The 13,826-nt window shown below is 38.0% G+C and overlaps 1 protein-coding gene across 1 annotated transcript; it reads left to right on the plus strand.

The window, feature by feature from the left end:
* The first annotated feature begins 3 nt into the window (after positions 1-3).
* Positions 4-6,410, plus strand: LOC139720737 (NFU1 iron-sulfur cluster scaffold homolog, mitochondrial-like). The gene is made up of 7 exons (XM_071632092.1): positions 4-157; positions 1,845-1,966; positions 2,620-2,755; positions 4,287-4,471; positions 4,932-5,035; positions 5,661-5,795; positions 6,339-6,410. Exons 1-7 carry the CDS (start codon positions 75-77, stop codon positions 6,408-6,410), a joined length of 837 nt encoding a protein of 278 aa, XP_071488193.1. The 5' UTR covers positions 4-74.
* Positions 6,411-13,826: the final 7,416 nt, after the last annotated feature.

The following is a 13,826-nucleotide window of genomic DNA, read 5'->3' on the forward strand; positions in this document are numbered from 1 at the left end:
GGGTTAATTACGAACAGACTACAGCGCGCAGCGAACAACCAGAAAACAAGAAATTTAACCGCTTCTCCTGCAAAATGTCTGTCGTAAGACCTTTCATAGGACTATACAGAATCAACACGAGGCTCACGGCTGTAGCATCTCGTGTGAATAGCGTTTGGTAAGTCGTATCTCTCTGATCTTTACACTTTTTCGTCTTACATGCACTTGCTTTTAATACTTAATAGTCCCGCACATAAGGATCCCGGTGAGAAAAATGGAGTGTTGCGTAATACATCATTGCCTGGGATCTGATCTGGTCATCTGGATCTGGATCTGGATGAATACGCTGAAAAACTCTGGATAGAGTATCACTCAGCACTGTGGTGTGATGTGCAGTTAATCACAACGGAGGTGACGCTGGAGCGCTTCTTTAAATGTGTCAAATTTATGAATCTGCTATATCACTCGGCAGATTATTCCAAATCCAATCCTTCGCTGTTCTGACTAACCGCTAACCCCGTCGCGGGGCGCTGTAACACAGTAACGTATTTGTCCGTATGGGGTCGCTGCTGCGGTTAACTAACCGCTAGATATGGAAGAAGGAGTTGGCGAGACCAGTTGAAGAACCGTGTGAAGTAGAATAATTATCAGGATGATAACTTCGGGTTGTCATACCTCTCGGTGCTTGAGCGGGGCTGATATGATCCTTGAGCTTTAGATTATATATTATTCTACCGTGCTTTATTTTATGAAATAACAATAACGGCCATCTTCAAGTTCTTGTGATAATTTTGTTTTGTCTGGTGATTAGGCCTAGCTAGTCAACAACTACTGTATTATACTTCGGTTAAAACATGATATTCTTTCAGCGTCATTATTTCCGTTTGACTGTAGTAATTTAGCCATTTTATCAACCTTGTCCTTGCTTGGCCTTGTTTAGACCAGTCCGGGAAACCCGCTCATGAGGACCGCTCCCGCGTACGAGGACTACCCCGCCTCATGAGGACCGCCCCCACGCCTCATGAGGACCGCCCCCACGCCTCATGAGGCCTGGGGGGGGAACGCCTCATGAGGCCCCCTATTCACTTCTATTCATCTCACATCTGACGTATAAATTGTCGCAACTTTGCACGGTGATTTTTTGATACACACACATGTCCACTATCCATGATGAAAAGAAGAAAAAATCCTGTCTGTTTTTTTTTCAAAAATCGAGTTTTAATCAACCGATGCAGAGCGCCCATCAAAACACGGGCACCAGTGTGTTCACACAATGCAAGACTGCCGCACCTAGCGGCCTGATCCGACTAGTCGATTTTCAATTGAAAACTATAATTGTGAATAAGAAAAATAAACTTAAAGCCAATACGTTGATGTAGGGCAATTGTCAATCAGTTGCAAACTTAAAGTAATTCATAGATCTGTACATATAAAGGGCTATTTATTTTTAGATGATATTAATGTAGTGAATATTCTGTCTTGCCCACATGTAAATAATTTTCTGAATCTGCGTCAGTATGTGCAACATCTTTGTATTTCTATCCACTCCTATTACCATACTATGTGTATGTACATGTCTTTTAGTTCTGTTGTTCTTTCAGAATTAAAAAGAAAAAATGTCACAAAATAGATTTTGTGGAGTTATTTTAGTTGGCTACAGTGACCATTTCCGGTATCAGTGTTTATCACTACTGGGCATTCAGAATAATAGGGAAGAAACATGTTTTTGTGAAGAAAAATAAATGAGAATGATTACTGTAGAGTTTTCCATCATTTGGGAAATGCAGAATAGAATTTCAATAGTATCTGATCCTAGTTGTTGTTATTGTAATTATGCATTTTGTTTTGTTTTGTTTTTTCCTCAGCCTCACAAAGCAAGCACATCATGTCCTGGCATCATCCAATGGGCCAGCTGAGGCATCGGCCAGTAAACATCTCCTGAGCCAAGCTGCAGGCAGAAATAACATTTTGTCGAGATTGCAACCAGGTATTTAAAAAAAGAAAAAAGAAAAAAAGACATGTCAAGGTTTGGTAGTCTGGTAGCAGACTGTTGCTAGGAGGGAGATTAGAAGTAATGCTGAACTAAGTGTATGGAAGTTAGCTCAATTGTTTCTACCTCTCTTTGATATAAGGTGGTCTGTGTATAATAGTGATCGCATTACATCCTTTTCGTTGTTGTTGTTGTTGTTGTTGTTGTTGTAAGTGTATAATTCATTTCATATACCACATTATGTGTAATTTCTTCTCTCCAGTTACAAGTTACAGTCGTCTTCTTTTAGATCACCCCAAAGCCAGTCTGTGTTTTTTTCCCCCATTTACATGTATTTGTGGTAGACCCTTGCAGTGTGTAATAAAGTAGGCCTTAGATCCCATAACTCCTTGACCCCAGTGTGCCACTTGAGATTGTTGGATACTTTTATTTTTCTTTTTAGTCTTAACTGTTTAATATCCTTACCGTGATCATTTATAACCATTGTGATTTATGATTGATTTGTGGTATACTGTACTCCAATCATTGGAAAGTCAATAAATACAATGTACATGTAAAAAAAAGATGGAGATATGACATTTGTGATGTCCTGAATTCTAACAGCATTCAAACATCTTCAGAAGATATTTTGTTTTATCCTCATACACCAGCACGAAGTATGTTCATCCAGACCCAGGACACACCAAACCCCAACAGTCTCAAGTTTCTGCCCGGGGTGGAGGTGCTTGGGTCTGGAACCATGGACTTCCCCAGTGCTATGACTGCACACGGTTCTCCACTTGCAAGGTATGCATCTCAATATCATGGCAAGCAATACAATAATTGACTGTATAGCTTCATGTTGCATTAGTGTAATGTGTATTTAGGACATTTTGATAATGTCTACATTCAGTTCAGTTCTGTTTTATACATTCAGTATAAAACTAGCTCAGTACTCCTGAGCCCATCCCGCCTTTAAAGTCACCCTCCTTTTAATGAACCATCTTGTATAATTTCTCCCAGTCTGCAAACCTTCACTGATATTGTGAATGTTTTGTCTCAAAGGATTAGACCACTTGTCAAAGGCTTCTCCCCAAACAGGTGCTCTCATTCAAACCAATTATGACCCACTCAGCTTCAAGGTTCATCCGGCTCCCCCACTGGCTCCAAACATCCAGGCCAGTCCCATCTAAAACATGACCCCTCCCCCAAGCTAACTTTCCCTCCAAAAATGACTTCCCCCTCGTATGATTGGTCCAAGCACCACACCCACTCCTCTTCCAAAATTGCTGATGTGTCAAGAAGCATGCTGGCCATAAGAGCAGACTGGACATGTATGTAGAGAGCTGGTCAGACGGTCATTGAGTAAAGACCGATCTTTTTAGTTGCTCGATTCTCATACACCGGCTGTACACATTACCTTTTGCCTGATCGTCGTTGTTGTCAATAGAAGAGCAATAGCTCTTTTGAACGGAGAACCTTGCGTACGAGCTCATCCTTATTTTCTGCAAGTACCTCTAGAAATATACACTACTGTAAAACGAGAAATGTTCGCGTGCATTTTAATTTCGCGAATTTCGCGAGCGCCAAAATTCGCGAAATTAAAATGCACGCGAAAGTTTTTGTCTACACTACATGCATTGAACGCCAGTGGCAATTCGCGAAAATTTCATGCCGCGAAAAAGGCTGTCAGCTCCAATTCGCGAAAATTTCATGCCGCGAATATATCATGTTTTACAGTATACATTACATTAGTTTTTATGAATGTTACTGTCTTTAATATGACATATGATGTTTGCATAAGACATATCCCGATAGTTATGTCTGTGTACAGTTAAAGACACTCATGCAAGTCTTACTAGAAAACAATTTTTGTGTAATGAAGTTCTTGATAGAAATTAGAATGTAGCTAAATGTAAGAAATTGTAGTTTTTCTGGGTGTCTGAACACAGTATTTACAGTATTTGATGTTCATTTTTGTGTATCATGGAGAGTCTAGATAACCTAAGATGTATTTCTTTCTCCTTTGTGTTTTAATAATGAATACTATTAAAGTGCAAAGACTTATATACCCTCATTGCCGGAAATGTGTGAAAATGTACAGGGGCTTTTTAGGTCTCATAGATACAGCTGAATACATTCTGAAATCATAGTATTTTGCCCAAAATCTGCCATCGCATGTGTTGTTTGATTTTTTCCATGTGTGTCTTGGAAACCTGAAGCAAATCTTTGCGATATCTTGAGGGGTTATTACCCACAACATGTGTTTGAAGTTTCGAACTGTTAATGTGAGACGATTACTATGCTCTGTGACTCTGACTCTGCTTTCTAAAAACAGGCAGTTGTTCAGAATCGAGGGAGTGAAAGGCGTCTTCTTGGGGCCAGACTTCATCACAGTGACAAAAGTCGATGACGACAATGTAGAGTGGAAGGTTCTGAAGCCCGAGGTGTATGCAACCATCATGGACTTCTTTGCCTCCGGTGTGCCCATACTCACAGACGACAAAGCCCCCACCGATACAGGTGTGTGAGGAAGCCATATTTTGGGGTCATTTCAGTTAACAGTGTGATGCCTGTAGTTTTGCAACCCAATGTGATTTCACTCTCACTTTTCAGAAAGATTGATTTGGTAATGTATGATTATAGCACCTACTTCAAAGTTGATTTTACTTGAAAAAAAAAATGTACATGATTGTGGTTATCTTATCAAATAAACCAATCAAAACTTTTGAAGTGCTTCAACTAGTGCTCATCTATGATACATGTATGTATAGACCCTCTTGGTTGACTAACTACAGCATGAGCATTTCAGGTTACTTCATTGATTATGGAAACTAGAATTAACATAACAATGCTTAATAAGATAGCACATAAATTCTTTTATAAGTGTTTTTTTTTTTGGTAATTTTTGAGCTATGACATATCCTCTTCACTTCTGAATGTGAACATCTTTGTCACTAACAAAAAAAAAAAAACCTCACAGAAATCCAAGAAGATGATGATGAAACAGTGATGATGATCAAGGAACTGTTGGATACCAGAATAAGGCCAACTGTGCAGGAAGATGGTGGCGATATTGTGTACATGGTAAGTTTGAAATTGCTCTGTAACTTGAATGGAAAACTATTTGCCCACTTCTAGAGCTCATTGAAGTCAATTTTGTTTTGTTCTACTTCAATATGCCATGGTGAAGGCTTTGAAGGCTTGTTGAGAGTTAATGGCCTGCAACATGTTTTTTTTTTTTTTTTTTTTTTTTTTTTTTTCTGCTTTGTCTGGTGGTAATGTTTTTCTTCCCCTACATTACACTGGTTAAAAAATGACATGATGAAAGTCAAGCCACATACATTATCGAAGCCTCCAACTCTCCTGCTTTAAGGTAATTTTCTCCCACCCTAGCGGTGTGTCTTCTCCTTAAAGATGTATTTTCTCCTGCTAAAAATTTAAAAAGCATCTTTTAACTCTAGAGGTTCCCGGACCCTTAATTGGGCACTGGACTCCGGCCGCAAGAGACATCATGGTACGTGCTCATGGTAGCACACATGACATTGTGTGCATGTTCACGGAATAATATCAGAGTCTCCAGTTTGCTGGAGGGTCTAGATGGTAGAGTATCCTGTTGAGATGCTTAGGATTTGAGTCTCTGCATCATTCCCATGATGCACAGTTGTATTAAACTGTAATTCAAAAGTGTTCCTCTCCCTATATCTTTCAGGGATTTGAGAATGGTGTGGTGAAACTCAAGCTACAGGGAGCCTGCACCAGCTGCCCAAGCTCCATCGTCACCCTCAAGCATGGGGTCCAGAACATGCTGCAGTTCTACGTCCCAGAGGTCCTGGAGGTGGAGCAGGTACGATTTCATGCATAGAAGTTGCATTCACAAACAGGAGTTCAAAATTGATTTTATATGCCGCTGTTCACACATACTACGCAAGACAAATTTTCTTTTTTTTTTTTCAACATTAGTGAAAATAAAAGCAGTCCACCAAAAACTTGTTGAAGAATATCATTTTGAAAATGAATCACAGATGTGTATTTTCACATTATCAAATAGCGCGCTACTATCCCGCTATTTCAGAAATTTCCCGAGTTGGACTTGAGAAATTTTCTCGACCAGAGCGATACAATTAGCGCACTAATTTGTGTTCACATTACGTGTATCAAATAGCGCGCTATTTCGTGATCGGGTTGATTTCCCAAGTCAGAAAATAGCGTGCTACACAGGTTTGTATTTCGAAACATCGGGCTGATGTGAAAATGCCTAGTGTGGGCTGGAATGATTGTTACAGTGTGAAATAACTCATTGTGAATATTTAGGGTGTGTGAAGAGGTATGTATGCATGGATGCGTCTTAAAGTCACCATATGTCTTATCCCATTATTTTTGTTTGCAGGTTGAGGATGAACAGGATGAAGTTTCTAGTGCTCAGCTGAAAAATTTGGAAGAGAGGATCGGGGATGCTTGAAATGCCCTGGACCCTGAGAGCAAGCTCTGCATCTGATGGTGATCTTTATGTGAGGACACTTATTTCACAGCTTCTATTCTTGCCTGGAAGGTTAAAAGGTGTGTGATTGGTCCACTGGAGGATCAAAGATATAGCCTCTGTTTTATTTTGCTCGACAGACATGAGTGCATGCTTCTCCTGCAATATTGCTGCTTTTCAAACGGTCCTATGAGCAGTGTATTCACCTTAATGGATATATTTCCCGGCAGAACCTAGTAAAAGGTGCTACGGGTATTCAATTCACATACTCGTACTGATACATTTTCAAACCATGGAATCCAGTTAGCATGCATCAAGTGTGGCTATGTTGCTCAGGCCTCTTGGACAAGCTGTCTGGTTGTGAAGGGCAACCATCATTGTAAAGGCGCAGTGAATCTATCTATTGCTGCAAAATAACCAAGCACAGTGCGTCATGTCCCCTTTCAGCAGGTGTTTTAGTGTTCCAAGTGTATGTAACCAATGTTAGGTCCATGGTGAGCATTCTCAGAAAGTAGGAAGCATAATTGTTCCTTTCCCAAATTATAATGTGAGCAATAAGACAATCTACATTGTATACACATAGTTTCTGATCTATACATTGTATGGTGTTGGAATATTTTGTGTAGCTTGTTTCTCAAGATTAGGGTGGCTTTTCATTTTCTCGTCAACTTTTATGTCTCCATGAATGAAGAATGGTCTATTGTAATTACATGTATGTAATGAATCAGATAACGGCTCCCTATAGTCCCAATAATAGTTCATGTATTGCAGTGTTAAGCCCATTTAAAATCTGCCATCATTGTACACATTCATACCTAGAATATATGTATTTGAGCTCAACTGTGCTAAATACATCAATGGCTCTAAGAGTTATAATCTGAAGATTCTGTATTGGTAAAATAAAGCCAGAAAGACTAGCAGTATGCAAGTCCCAGAGTCAAGCTGGCTCTTGTACATTACACTTGTACATGTAAATACATAGAATAAACTTTATCAGAGACTAAGATACTTTGGGAATTATGTAATGTGCATGTGTTTGTTTTCATAATGGTTTTCATAGAGAAAATTTGACAAAATAAATGAGTACTGTTAAATGTTGCCTGCCTGGCAGAAGGGCCCTAGCATGAAATTTAAACCCTTAAATCAAATTTTGGTTTGTGACATAATTCAACAGGTCATGAAAGCTTTTTCATACGATGATACCACAATTTCTTTTTATTTTTTGAGCAAGCAAGCCTTAGGGCCCTTCTGCAGGGCATGCGACAAATTATATCCAAGTCATTCTCACTGTGAAACTTTTACTACCGTATATATGCCTTTGTATGTGGGCATTAGTGCTTTCTTTGTACATGTAAAGTTCCTAGCTGTTGTGTACAGTTGAAAAGGATACATATGACATAGGTTTGTACGCACAAATTTCACTTGTCCTTGTACCTTGGGTCAGTGCATTTCATAAAATAATGGTTGTACTGCATGCTTGTCTGTCTTTCTGTACTACATAAGTCAACTACTGCTTCCACTAGACATGCGAGTTATCACTTCAGTATGGTATCCGACATGCTCAGCATTTTATAAGTTGATCTCTTTCTCTATAGAAATGCCAAGGCATTGCGTTGTAAAAATCGGCCCAATTGTCAAGATATGACTTTTCACGATCTATACCATGTGCATTAATATCCCAACATGCCAATATTGGATGCATTTTAAGACAGCTGTAGTATTTATCTCATGAATCATTATCCTTGGATATACATTGTATAATTATATTATTGAAATGTAAATGGTGTATTACCATCGTATAATCAATTCACAGCATAAATAATGTATGAGCAGTGAGGGGTTTCTATTATACATAAAAATGCCTGCAGTGACGAGTACAATGTACAGGGAGAGGAGAAAATAAACCTTATTTTAAATTCATCAATCCCCTTGCCCAACCGCCATTTAAAATACATACACATTGACTAGCCTGATTTAAGGTATCCACATGAAGCCTTGTTGTTGAGTGTGTTTATCTCTGTTGTTTCAGGAAACTGACGAAGAATGTGTCATTTGTTACCATCGTACAAATCACACTACTTATATTTACATGTATTGCACTAACGGAATACCACGGCAAACATTTTCCCGTAATGTCATTTTTGGATACATGTGTGACATGTTACAAGTGCAGTACTATGAACAAAATCCATTTCTGCTACCATCTGGGAGTTGGGAAACAGTAGTTGACATTAGAATGCTGTAGGTTGTTGCAGTTACGTTTGAGGTTAGACAGGCCAGCTAAAGCCTTAGGTGATTACTTGTCCAGCCAGATACGCACTGTAAAAGCATTCACAAACACAGAGGACTACCTGATTTATGTTACTATGGCAGTTTACATCAGGGCCCCATTTCATAAAAAGTTGATATGATAGCAACTCTTGCTGGAATGGCAATTGTCATAGTAACGACAAGAATCCAACATCCTGATTGGCTGTTGCTATTGGAAGTTGCCATTCCAGCAAGAGTTGCCACCCTAAGATCTTTCATGAAATGGCCCCCTGATCTTCATTTCTTTTCAGCAGCTAAGTGGCAATCTTAATATTGAAACAAAAATAGAAGCAAGTGGTTTTGTGTTGGTAAACCAGAAGTTAATTTGAATGAAAAGTTGGTTCTGAGTATCAAGATATTAATTAGTACTAATGGATAAAACTTGAGTGGAAAAAGAGATGTGAAGCACAGGGTGATGTTATCTTTTTTTTTTTTTTTTTTTTGGGTTATCATAAATCGGCCATCTTGCTAGCCCACCAGTGGCCTGTGATCAGCTGGAGAAAGTGTGTGTGTGTGTGTGTGTGTGTATGCATGTGTGTCTGTGTGTGTGTACAGCTGTATGTGTGTGTTCAGACAAATCAGCAGCACTAATTGCTGTCCAATAAATAAAGTGTACCTTGGTATCTGCATCTATCCAAACGATCATAAATCGGCCATCTTGCTAGCCCACCATTGGCCAGTGATCAGCCGGAGAAAGTGTGTGTGCGTGTGTTCAGACAAATCAATCAGCAGCATTAAAGTGAATGCTATTGTAGATCCAATACATCCAATATTCAAAGTATACCTACATCTGTCCAAATGATATTTTCCCAGAGTATAACACCATGGTTACAAATTGTACAGACGTGTACTGGAAGATAACATTTAATGTAGTTTGAAAGTCCTATGAATAGGACAGTAAAGAAAATTGTGTTTGTTTGTTTGTTCATTTCACTGTAGCTGCAGTCACCAGCTGGTCCAGCAATACTGTCACTCTAATTCATGGATGGACATTTTTGTGTTTTTTTTTTACCTGATAGTTGAAAGACGATAAGGGCACAAATTCAGTGATACATTGCAGTTACAAACGTCACAAGTTGAGTATGACAAACCACTGCATTGTTTATAATCATCTCCATGTATCACTGTAGAAGAACAAGATCCAAAGCAGTGTTTGAAATTCCTGATGCTCTCACCAAAACTGTACTAGCGCACTGATTTAACTTTTGTCATGAAATAAACACGTCTGTTGTATATGTGAAATGTTCTAGAATTCCAATGCACTTTTTTCAAGCAGTGATACAGAATCTGATTACCATGGAAATGATGTCTATGCTATTGGATAGAATGGGTAACCTTTGTACAGCTCACAATTAACACACCCGGCACACACAGAAAAAAATGTGTTTGAATATTTGATCTTTATACATATTTACTGCTGAGATTTACATGAATACATTAATTTGTACGTGAACAAGTATGCATTTCTGTACAAGATTAGAAAAATGTACATGATAGGACAGTGATGATAGAGGCACACGTGACACACTGCTTGCCCTTACGACGTCCATGCCCATAAACACATTATTAATGATATCTGGCCATTGGGACTTGGTTTCATAGCCCTGAATAAAAAAGAAAACCTTCATTCATTACAAGAAAACTGCACATTCATGGTGGTTAGTGAGGGTTGGGTACAAGTAGTACAGTGCACTTCAAAGTGAAATATACACATGTAATCCAAGAGTTCGTCCATGGTCAGGCTCTTGGTGCTGGAGTAATGATCAAGACTAATGGTGGGACCATAACTGAAACAAGGTCATATATAGCAAGATAACTGATAGAACAAGGTAAAATTTCAGTTTTCATGTCCCTTTTATATTCTTTTGTTTTCATCCCTGCCAAAATGAAATACCTGATACGAGGAACTTTCACTGGTCCGTAGCAGTTCATTATAACAAGGTTCTACCCAAACTAAAAACACTTGTCTGTCTTTGATCGAATCACTGTGTACTGTTCTTTATAGCAAGCTGGAACTGGAATTATCATCTATATAGGACGTTTTAGCTGCGCATTGAAAATGTTTTTTTTGTATTGTTGTCCGCGCAATTTTTACCGTTCAATATCAGAGCATATTGAACGAAACGCATAGGCCAATGTATTAATTCCCCATTGGCTACCGTTGTTACTTGCCGTTCAAGATCATACCATATTCAATACGTATTCTGTCTCATCTATTGCGCGAGCGCTTGCTGAATGCGCAAACGCTTGCTACTAGTGCGCGTCGTTTTTGTTACAATTCACAAGCGCGCAAGCATCTTCCTAGTTGTTTGTTTCATGTACGTAGTTTTAGGGGCTTCCCCTTTTCAGCGCTGGGATGTGACTGGCAGTCAACTTCCAAGACGAGTAGAAGCCGGGTAATTTTGTGCAGTTTATGCTTGCTGTACTTGATTGTATAGATGATAATAATTATATTGGATGGCCTTGATTCATGGAATACCAGGGAATATTGCACTCGTTAGGGCCAATATTGCACTCATCTTCGATTCGTGCAATATTGGCCCTAACTCGTGCAATATTCACTGGTATCCCATTCATAGCCATCCAATATAATATAAATGTTCCACTGCTTTTGAGCATTGCACGAGAAAATCACATTTCTGATTTATTTATTTCATTACTTCGGGGGGGGGGGGGGGGTCATTGTGGACCATCTTTACAGACTGTTGTAACATGAAGGCTAACCATGTACATGCTGTATTGACATTGAACACATAATCATAATTACGCACATATCAAACTATGACTGCCTTCTGTTTTTGAATTTGTTTTTTTTTTTAAACACATGAATAAGATCTATAAATCAAAGCGCTTACATTATGTATTCAAAAACTGAGGCCAAAAATATTTTGGCTTCAGTTTTTGAAAAACATGTACAGTAATATAGTCTCAACAATGATAGTGAGAAGTGGCTTCAGAATAGCCATTCTTGACCCTGTAAACTTGTTTGCTTGTTTTATAATTTCAATAATGGCAAGTTTATAGTCTGTGTGTTATCTAACAAATAAAAGAGCACATATTTGCCACTGTAAGAATGAACACATTAACAATCATAACAATCATATTACAGGCATCATATGAAAAATAACAAAGATGACTAAAGTAGCTGAGAAAACTACAATGAACAATGATTACAATTTAATCACTGCAGTACAAAAACATTTGTACAGTAGTGTATACTATGCAAGATATACAAAGTTATTTCATTATTCACAAAGGCCTCCAATTTTTAGATGAGACTCGTTTCAAGGTATTCATTGAACAATTTTAAAACAAGGACTCCATTTACAAAATATCAACTTCTATATACAAATCTATATCAATCAGCCTCTATAGCAATGCCAAAATTTCAGTAAAATCATTTTCATAATACATTATCATAATTGCTATGACAGCTAGACTAAAATCTATTTGAAAACTATAAACACAGACTTCTTTTGTATAAAATGTTCTACAGTAACTGTAACGTACGAAGTAAGATATCACTACAGGATATGTACATACATGTACCTTTGTACGGGTAACTATAATTATGTACAATATGCATTCAGATAAAGAAAACTAGTTTCCGTGTACCATGTATGCATATTGACACATCTTACATTATCTAATCATCTCAATTCTACGTTTATTCAATTTCACACATGATTTAATTTCATTTCAACACTACAGTGTATCGTAATTAATAATACTCCTGAAATACTTGCTTTGACACAGCACTCACAAGAGTAAAAACATAAATAGTAAAAAAAAAGAAATCAGTTATAAAACATTTCATGAGAATCATCTTTCATAAAAAATCTACAGAGATGAATTATGTGTTACAGCAAGGCTATCAGTTGAAAATGCAAAAACACTAATATTCTGTCACAGTTCTTCAAAATCTGCTCTTCTTATTTCTACCGATTAAACTGTGACAAATGCGATAAAAAGGTTGCATGGTGCCACTCATCTGCACCTTACAACCCCATGTCACGTTGGAAGTTGGACACGTTTAACTTTGAGTTCAAGTACAAGGGCCTTCCGTACCAATGCCTTTGTAAAAATTTCAGTATCAACCTCAGAAGTATACTTTTTGCATGTTAGAGATGTTTATATGAGAGAGGTACTGTATCAGGAAGTCACAGCTCCGGCTAAAAACGATTCGTCACGACATGGTCCAGACACCCCTACTAAAACCTTCACACCACCTCTCCTCTTTAGTACTGTTCGTTCGAACTCAACCAAATTACCCGGGTAAATCTTGCACGACAAGCACCTCTTTGGTAGCATGTGAAAGGAGACAAATGGCTATTAAAGTACACTACCGTGGAAGTCAAAACATTTGTCATTATTTGCTTTCATCACCATATCCCCTCTGGAAGCTGAATATTCACACAATAATAATGATAATAAATCATTCCTAAAAGAGGATATTTGCATGTAAATTACTTGACATGCTGCAATTGAAGAATTTGACCACAAAATGAGTTAAGCGCCATTTTTAAACATTTTAAAGTAAGTCCATCATCAGATAGAGAAGAATAAAATATTTCCAGCAATACCTCACTTGTTACATAACAAGAAATAATCTCGAAGTAATGATTTAAAATATCCCATATTTTCTCATTAGTTTCTCTGTTTTTGAGCTGCTATAAGTGCTTTAATCGCAAATATCTCAAATTAACAGGAATGGAGTTCAGTCATATTGCAATCGAACTCAATCAATTGATTGAGCAGAATGGCTAGGTATCCATCCGGCAAGATAGTAAGGTGTCTCAATGAATAAGATACGGAATGCTGACTAGGTTATAACATAGCACATTGATTACACTGCATTAAAAAAGAAATGTTATGCACCTTCATGTAGTTCAATAAAAAATTCAACATGAATATAAATTTAGGAATGCAATTGAAAACACCAGACTTCATGTTCAACAGACCAAGTGGCCATGATTTACTCAAAGACCACGCACTTGTCAACATTTATGTGAGGGAGAAATGTGTATTTCGATCAAGATACAACCAAATACACCACAGGGGTAACTAGGTAGGCACTCGCATTTGGCA

This window comes from Diadema antillarum, unplaced genomic scaffold, assembly GCF_040938485.1.
Source record: "Diadema antillarum isolate AM-2024a unplaced genomic scaffold, OU_Dant_1.0 scf00000132, whole genome shotgun sequence".
Classification (NCBI taxonomy): domain Eukaryota; kingdom Metazoa; phylum Echinodermata; class Echinoidea; order Diadematoida; family Diadematidae; genus Diadema; species Diadema antillarum.

Bases quoted from the DNA above. Each gene is read 5' to 3' on its own strand.
- LOC139720737 (XM_071632092.1), top strand. From the start codon at position 75: ATGTCTGTCGTAAGACCTTTCATAGGACTATACAGAATCAACACGAGG. The intron at 158-1,844 runs GTAAGTCGTATC...TTTTTTCCTCAG, and splicing joins TCTCGTGTGAATAGCGTTTG to CCTCACAAAGCAAGCACATC. The intron at 5,036-5,660 runs GTAAGTTTGAAA...TATATCTTTCAG, and splicing joins GTGGCGATATTGTGTACATG to GGATTTGAGAATGGTGTGGT.